Consider the following 8820-nt stretch of genomic DNA (forward strand, 5'->3'; position numbering starts at 1 on the left):
GCCTGTTATAGCAGAAACTTAGCCTTATTCCAGTTTTTCAGTCTCAGTAATTACCAGTTAGGAGAACATCAACCTACTTTTCATCCCCCTTGTGATCAGGGTTCTGTGCCAAAGCTTTGTGGTTACAACTATAAGATGTGGCACTCTACTAGAACTGACTGACTCTTAAGATTTCCTTGGATGCCAGGCTGCAGGTAATCAATCTTGAACAAGTTAATCCTTAGTTCTCATGAAACAGTAAGACAAGACTGGAATTATTCCACAAATGCAAGATTGATTCTACATTTGGAAATTATTTATTCCCACATGAATGGATTATTGTCATCATCTCATTGACTGTCCCTGCCCCCGTCTCCAGGACTAGCTTACACTGTCCTAATAGCAGTGATTACAACCCGAAATGAAACCATTATTTATATAATTTTTTAGTGTCTGTCTCCCCAAACAGAGTATATTCTCCATGAAGTCAGGAATTGTATCTACAGTGTTAATTATCGTAATCCCAGTATTCAGCAGTGCACCTAGTACATGATGTAGGTGGTCACTAGTAATTGTTGGATGAATGGATAAATGGGTGGGGATTTGAGCTAAATGACTTGGATCTTTCCTAGAGCTAAGACTTTATACTTATAGAAGGACATTTGTTCTTTCCTCCTGTAGTGATTTATTTTAAGCATTAATTTGCTAAAATTAGTGATTTATAGTGATAGTTTGAGCTGAATATGGGAGAGAGACTTCACAAAAACCATATTATGTATGTGTCCTATCAACAGATGGAAATACACAGCCAAGTGTGCTAGTGGGAATGTCGGGGAGACCCTGACCCTTGACCAGAGAAAAAGACTGCACTCCCTCAGGTTCTCAAGAATGCCTGGCTGTTGTGTGTCAAGTCTTTCTTGACACACTCATTCCTTCTTCTTTTCTCTCTAACACCATCTTATATTAGAGAACTTCCCTCAGTGTGTGCTAGAAATCTCTGACCAAGAAGTGTTGGAATGGTATACTGCTAAAGACTTCATTGTTGGGAAGTCACTCACTATCCTTGGGAGAACTTTCTTCATTTATGATTGTGATCCATTTACTCGACGGTATTACAAAGAGAAGTTTGGAATCACTGATTTACCACGTATTGATGTGAGCAAGCAGGAACCACCTCCGGTAAAACAGGTAATCAGATAGTACTTCTTAGTGCGGTGAGAAAACTTATTTTTTGAGGTAGAAATTTAAGAAAAAAAGACTTCTATGCAAATATTCGATAAATAATGGACAAAGTATATGTAATACAGTAGTTCACAAAAGAAGAAATACAAATGACAAAAAAATTATGAAAAGACCCTCAATCTAACTGATAATCAATGAAATAGAATGAAAATAATGATGTTGTTTGATCTGTTCAATTTTAAAAGATTCACGATATCCAGTGTTTGCCCTATATGAAGAAATGGGAATTTTCATATACTGTTTATAGGAAAGCCAATCAGAGTAAACTTTCTGAAGGGCAATTTGTTGTCTATTTTATTTTGAAAAAAATAAAGTAGACGTTTTATTTTTAGAAGTAAATAAAATATATATTTTCTGGCCAGGCACAGTGGCTCATGCCTGTAATCCAGCACTTTGGGAGGCCAGGGCAGGCAGATCCCTTGAAGTCAGGAGTTCTAGACCAGCCTGGCCAACGTGGTGAAACCTTGTCTCTACTAAAAATACAAAAATTAGCCGAGTGTGGTGGTGTGCACCTGTAATCCCAGCTACTTGGGAGGCTGAGGCATGATGATCACTTGAACCTGGGAGATGGAGGTTGCAGTGAGCCGAGATCATGCCATTGGACTCCAGCCTGGGCAACAGAATGAGTGAGAGTCTGTCTCAAAATATATATATGTATATATATATTATATGTAATATATATAATATATATATATCTAATATCTAATATATATTATATATCTATCTCGATATATATTATAAATCATATTGTTTATAATATATTGGATATATATGATAGGACACATACATAATATGGTTTCTATTATGATATATAGATATAGATATATCTCATATCTTTTACCTGGAAATATACTTTGGGAACTCTAAAAACGTATATGGAAGAACATGTGTTGTAGCATTATTTATAAAAAAATAAAGTGTGAGGAGATTGACAAAATAAATGATATCCATTCATGAAATGGACGTATGAAAATACATTTATTCATACAATTAAAAGACAATTAAAATACACCCATTCATAAAAGACTACTATGTGTGTCAAATATCACTGGGCCCTTTCTCCTCAAAAGAAAGGCATGAATAAAATTATGGAATGATTGAGTACCTCTAGCCAGGGCCCTGCCTTCCCCTCCAGCAGCTGCTCCTCTTGCTTGCAGTTGGCCTCCAGTCGTACTGAGTTCTGTGGCTCTACCAGTAGAGCATCTTGTTTTACTCCCAGGAACTTTTGCTTGTGCTCTTCCTCCTTGAACCACTTTTCTGTTGTTCTTACATGCAGCTCTTTTTTATCCTCCAATACCCAGTGTAGGCTTCTTCCCCAAGAAGTCTTTTCTAAAGCTCCAGGTAGGGCTAAAAGCCTTTCATCTCTATTCCTGGGGTATTCTCTGCCTCCCTCTACTAGCACTTCTCTGTTATATTAAATTATCTGCTACTGAATCTTTTGTACTAGATTGTAACTCCCTTGAGGCCAAGGACTATGTCCTATTCATCTTTCTCTGCTAGTACCTAATACAGTGCCTAATAAATAGGAGGTATGTAATATGTTTCTTGAACTGGACTGAAGAAAATTGGCTATGAAGGTGTTCTGCAAAAAGGAAGTGATGTCTTAGGCAAAACTTTTAGAAACAATGTTTTATAGAAACGATTACAAAGAAGGATTTGGATTTTGGTATGCTGTGAGTTCCCAGAGGCAATACAGTTTCTGGCAGGAAGTGTGGGTGATAATACCTCTTGCTGTCAGTTTTTTCTCTGATAGATTTCTTTATCAATGATGTGTTCATTGATTAAGAACGATGATAAACCCTCTCCTGGTGTATATGCATTGTGAAAAGAAAAACAATTATGATAAACCCAAAGAATTATGATAAACCCCCTGTCCCCAAGTTTCTTGGCAGCATTTGATGCAGTACACAGGGGAAAATACCATGAGAACAGATTTAGATTTTGATCAAGGAAACTATTTTAACTATTTTACCACTTCAGTTTATAGATAAGGATGGTTATCTAACCAGGAGGTAGAGCAGTGAGAGATTGCAACATAGCGATGCCCTTTTCTTTGTGAAAGGACTTTGACCTTTTTTTTTTTTTTTTTTTTTTTTTTTTAAGACAGGGTCTTGCTCTATCTCCCAGGCTGGAGTGCAGTGGTGCAATCTTGGCTCACTGCAACGTCCACCTCCCAGGTTCAAGCGATTCTTGTGCTTCAGCCTCCCCAGTAGCTGGGTCTACAGGTCGTGCCACCACACTCAGCTAATTTTTGTATTTTTAGTACAGACGGGGTTTCACCATGTTGGCCAGGCTGGTCTGGAACTCCCTACCTCAGGTGATCCACCCATCTTGGCCTCCCAAAGTGCTAGGATTACAGGCATGAGCCACTGCACTGGCCTGATCTGTCTTTTGAGCCAATGAAAGCTTTTGAGTCTTAGAATACCTTTGTTCCCCATCCTTACTACTATCATCTTTTTTTTCTCCTAACCTATCTTGAAGTAAAGAACAGAGAGGGAAGCCCTGGATAAAGAGCAGAGGGGAACTGAAGGTCTACTGTAGATTTTGGTTGGTTATGTTGCTCTATCCCAGCCCCTTTGTATAATAAAACTAATTTTATATAATAAAACATCTATACATATAGCACATTAATTATAGTGTTTGGTCAGTCTCTTTCCCGTACTTTCTCTATAATAAATAGCTCTATAATAAACAAATTCCACCTGTCCATGAAATTTGTTGGAGATAAATAGAATGCCAATTACCAATCAGCCAAACGCTTATTAGTCATTATACCTCAGTCATTTTAACCCTAAATAACATAAATGGAAACCAGGGATAGGAATTTGTAGCAGAGTCTAGAGGGATAAAGCTAGAGCCAAGCCAATGCAGGGATAGAAGTAAATATGAAATGGATATATATTCAATTTGAGAGGCATGGCACTTCTAAGTCAAGCTTCTCTGCTAGATCAGGAATAAGTAAACATAAATGCAATAGCCAGATGTGTTTTCTGTCAGGCTGGCTCCATCTGGAGGCATGCTGGTAGGGAAAAGAAAGAAACCAGAACTAGGAGAACTAATCTGCTATGGAGACTGCCCCTGAAAGCAGTATCTGAAGGTTATGGTACTCTGGGGTTCTAAGTGTACTACTAGCTTGGTTGAAGATGTCCAGACAGAAACTCTGGTAAGTGGATCATATGAGCAGGAGTATCTAGGAGTGATGATGTCCATAGTCAGATGAGTGTTCATCTAGTTTACAACAGGACCCACCCAAGCAGTAGCTTGAAGTATGAGAAGCAAGATGCCAGGATACCATGCATATGGACTGATATTTAGGGAAGGTCTTTATTCCAGGCAGGGGAAGTGAGTATATTCAGGAAAAACAGGTAAAGTCTGTTAAAATACAATAGGAATTTGAGAAGAAGGCCCAGAGGCTTTATAGCTACCTTCTTATTGCAAAATCCTTCAACCCTCAGTGACCTCCCTACTGGCCCCCCAGCCAGGATGCTCTCATTGTGTGTTGTTGGTACAAGTGCAAAGCAAGTTCAGATACCACCACTATGCAGTTTCTGCCTAGCCTCCAGAGAAATCTCAGATGCTTAGCATGTAGGCCGTCAGCTCAGGGTTCCTCTGTCCATAGTAACCTGTAAATTCATTGAGTAGTGGTTTTGCAAATGAAGCAAATTAGGTCATTTTCCATCTGCTAAATCCACTAGTCATATTCTAGCCATGATTATCACATTAACTACAGTCCCAGCAAGTGATTTTGGGGTCAGCGTTCCAAGCAGTATGCCGTGGACAAATTTAATAGTCCTTTGTTGTTGAAGAAATACTCTGTTATGGATGGTACTAGGGACTATATGGACTTACTTGTTAAAGTTCCTGAAAATAATATATAAAAAGATTTTGTGGAGGTATATACAAGAGAAAATGTGTGCTACACAGGACCCTCACTGGGGTGGGACTAGGTCCTGCTTTTGTAGTAAGGGGTCAGTGGACATCAGCAATAGTTTCTCTCTAGCCCTGAGAGTTACTTTAGAGCATCATTAGTTACTTCTGTGATCAGTGAACATGATGCAAAATCCACAAAGAGGAAGGGGATAAGTGATATGTTATTTTTTCTGACTATATTTATGTAGAAAATATATTTGCATAAGTATTTTCTAGAGTTTTTTCTTTAAACTTATAGTTACCTTTAATGTAATCTTAACACAAGTAGCATCTGCCTTACTTCTTGCTTCCTATATATCTCCAGGAGTTGCCTCCTTATAACGGTTTTGGACTAGTGGAAGATTCTGCTCAGAACTGTTTTGCTCTCATTCCAAAAGCTCCAAAAAAAGATGTTATGAAAATGCTGGTGAATAATAACAAGGTGCTTCGTTATTTGGCTGTACTGGTGAGGCTAATTTTTATATACTAAAGATTCTCTTCTATCTCAGTACTGTGTACAATTGTTTATTTTGTCTGTAAGCTGTAGATTAACAGCTGTCAGAGTTATGTGTTGACTCAACCATTGTGTCTAGTACCCAGCCTTCAGGGAGGTTGGATAGTATTAAGTATGGTGCCCCTGAACTAAGACCTAGATGAAGTCCTATCTCTCCCAAGAATCTTTCTTAAGATCATTAATCTCTCACTTACACCTCAAATGTTGACAGACCTTTTGCCTCTTTTACTAAGTAACTATGAAATTGCTTAAAATTCAAACCATGTGTGTATCTGTGGTGGCTTTTTGGTATACTGTGATTTCCTTGAGGTTAGGGACCATGTCTTAGTAAGTTTTGCGTTTATCTGTGATATCTTGCCTGATATCTTGAGAGGTTATGTGACTAATAGTTAAGAGCATGGAGTTGGAAATAGACATACACTCAAATTTTGCATATCCCATTAATTAGCAGAATTGTATGAGAGAAGTTACTGATAGAAATTCAAAGTATAAGGTCTTTAAAATGGAAAAAAAACGTAGAATAGTAACCTAACCATTTTATTAGAAATATGGACATAAATAGCAGAAGTTGAAATAAGTTATATCTGGGAATAGGAATTAGGAGCTGGGGTTAGGAGGTGTCAGGTGACTTTTTAAACTATATACATGTATTTGAAAAGATAAAAACTAAGGTAAAGACAACTGAATAATAGATTTTAGAAAATGATTGTACAAAGCTTTAAATAAAAAGAGAGTTCTGGCTAAAAACAAAATTTTTTAAGAAAACAACAAACAGCAAAATGTAGGCCAACTAGAACACTCTCCATAAGAATTCTGACCAATAAAGGTTTTGTAGTACTAGATTCTTTCAGTTACTATTAAAATTCAAGCAGCTTGTTGAATTATTATATGGTAACTATAACTCCTTAAGGGCAGGAATCATGTCTTTCTAGACTTTGTAGGTACTCAGTAACTGTTTGTTCAGTAGGCAAAAGAATTTATATCTGCACACATTATCCATGAGTAAGGCAATATAATATTGTACCCATTTTATGTTTCAAAACTTAAGAAACAGAAAGGCTAATTGTCTTGTCCCAGGTCCAGTGCTGCTTAGACAGGGGTAGGACTAGAACTCAGCCTTCTGGCTTTCAACCCAGTATTCTTTTGATGAAGAACCAGTATAATACTTAGGATTAGAAAAGGGAAAGGAACTCCTATGAGTTTGTAAACTGCAAAATTGTAAGCTTACCTTTGATAATGAAAAACCTGGAAAAATTAATACAAAGTCGATTACAAAAATGGCTATGAATAGTGTTAGATATTGCTAAATGAGGAGAAAAGATAAATTTCTTTTGATTGCAGCCTTCTGTACTCACAAGCAACCTGGTCAAACGTGATATATCACAAAAAGTTAAAGCATTTACAGAGGACTTCTGTTTCTAGCAATGATAGACCAAATAATTTGGATCAGCCCTCTTGCTAAGGTGTGTGTTTGTGTGTATGTGTATGTGTATGTGTGTTAGCACTTGAAGGTGCTGAACAACTAGCAAGATGTGAAGAATCATAGAGCAAGAGCCAGGGGAACAATAAGAACCACAGAAGTGAACCTGACATTTGGGTTCATTTTTCCACTAGGCGTATTTGCTGATTCCCAGAAGACCCACCTGTGAGGACAAACATTGGAATCTATTTAGGGCCTGTCAAAGGCAGAAGCTCCTGGTAAACCCTCTGTGCTTAAGTCTGTCTGTAGCTAATCTTTGAAGGGACTATTGTCTGGCTTTGAATTATCATAGTCCCTGATTGTCTCAGTTTTACAAATCAGATTAAGGTGATCCTGGATTATAATAACCCCAGCTGACTGTCAGAAGCAAACAAATTCTCTGCAGATGACATCATTTTCAGCTTCAATTTATTTCTACAATTTTAAAAATACAATGTGTGGCACTCACAAAAACAATATTAATAATACAATGTTCAGAAACAAGACAAGATAACATAAAGAAAAGTGACCAGAAATAAGAGACAATATAATATACTTATAGGGATTTCAGATACTGGCACTATGAAACTTAAACTTAAGCCAGGAGCAGTGGCTCACACCTGTAATCCCAGCACTTTGGGAGGCCAAGGAGGGCGGATCACTTGAGGTCAGGAATTTGAGACCAGCCTGGCCAACATGCTGAAACCCTGCGTCTACTAAAAAAATACAAAAATTAGCCAGGCATGGTGGCATGCACCTGTAATCCCAGGTACTCAGGAGGTTGAGATATGAGAATCACTTGAACCCAGGAGGCAGAGGTTGCAGTGAGCCAAGATTGCGCCACTGTACTCCAGCCTGGGTGACAGAGCAAGACTCCATCTAAAAATAAAATAATAACTAAATAACTAAATAATAAATTTTTAAAAAAATTTTTTAAAACCTTTGTTTACCATTTTTAAGGAGATAAAGAATAAGATTGAGAATTTCAGCAAAGAATGAGAAATAAGCCAAAAAAGTCTATTTCAGTTTTGAAACATCATCACATTAACAGAATAAAAGAGTAAAATTAGATTTTGAAAAGCGTTTGCTAAAATCAATCTAATATGATTTAAAAATAAAACTCACATATACCCCTGAACCTAAAATAAAAGTTTAAAAAAGTAAAAATGAAAGAAAACAAAACTTTTAATAAAAAAAAGAATTAAAGGGAGTTTCCTTAATCTGTTAAAGGTTATGTATGCAAAGTCTACTGCAAACGGCTTACTTAGTGATGAAATGTTGAAAGGGTACTTTCTAAGATTAGGAACAAAGCAAGACTGCTGTCACCCCTTCTGGTCCACATTGTTCTGGAAGTCCTAGCTGGAACAGTGAAACAGGAAGCGAATAAACAAGTATATGGATTGAAGAGGAAAAAATAAAATTGTCATTATCCAAAATGAACAATTGTATATATAGAAAATAAAGAATCTACCTTCTACATCAGGGAAGTCAATATACAAATAGCAACAAAGAAAACATAGTTAAAAAATACCATTTACTATAGCATCAAAAATATTAAATTCCTAGGTATAAATTAAATTCCTTGGCATAATATTTTAGGTGTTACATACAAATGATATGTAACACCTAAAAGATGTATCTTTATCATGCAAGAGATATGTAATATCTTTTACATACAAGAGATATGTAATATCTTTTACATACAAGAGATATGTAA

General features: G+C 36.8%; 1 protein-coding gene across 6 annotated transcripts in view; it reads left to right on the forward strand.

The window, feature by feature from the left end:
- Positions 1-8820, forward strand: part of EFHC1 (EF-hand domain containing 1) — a 105165-nt gene that overhangs the window by 44944 nt on the left and 51401 nt on the right. For all 6 annotated transcript variants that reach the window (XR_009211241.1, XR_009211242.1, XR_009211240.1 and 3 more), the window contains 2 exons: positions 947-1167; positions 5456-5596. Coding sequence is in view for 1 of the 6 variants with exons in the window: in XM_032141598.2 (XP_031997489.1) it covers positions 947-1167; positions 5456-5596 (362 nt within the window). In the remaining 5 variants the exon portion in view is untranslated. The remainder of the gene's footprint in view (positions 1-946; positions 1168-5455; positions 5597-8820) is intronic.

Source organism: Hylobates moloch, unplaced genomic scaffold (assembly GCF_009828535.3).
Source record: "Hylobates moloch isolate HMO894 unplaced genomic scaffold, HMol_V3 SCAFFOLD_20, whole genome shotgun sequence".
NCBI classification, from domain to species: domain Eukaryota; kingdom Metazoa; phylum Chordata; class Mammalia; order Primates; family Hylobatidae; genus Hylobates; species Hylobates moloch.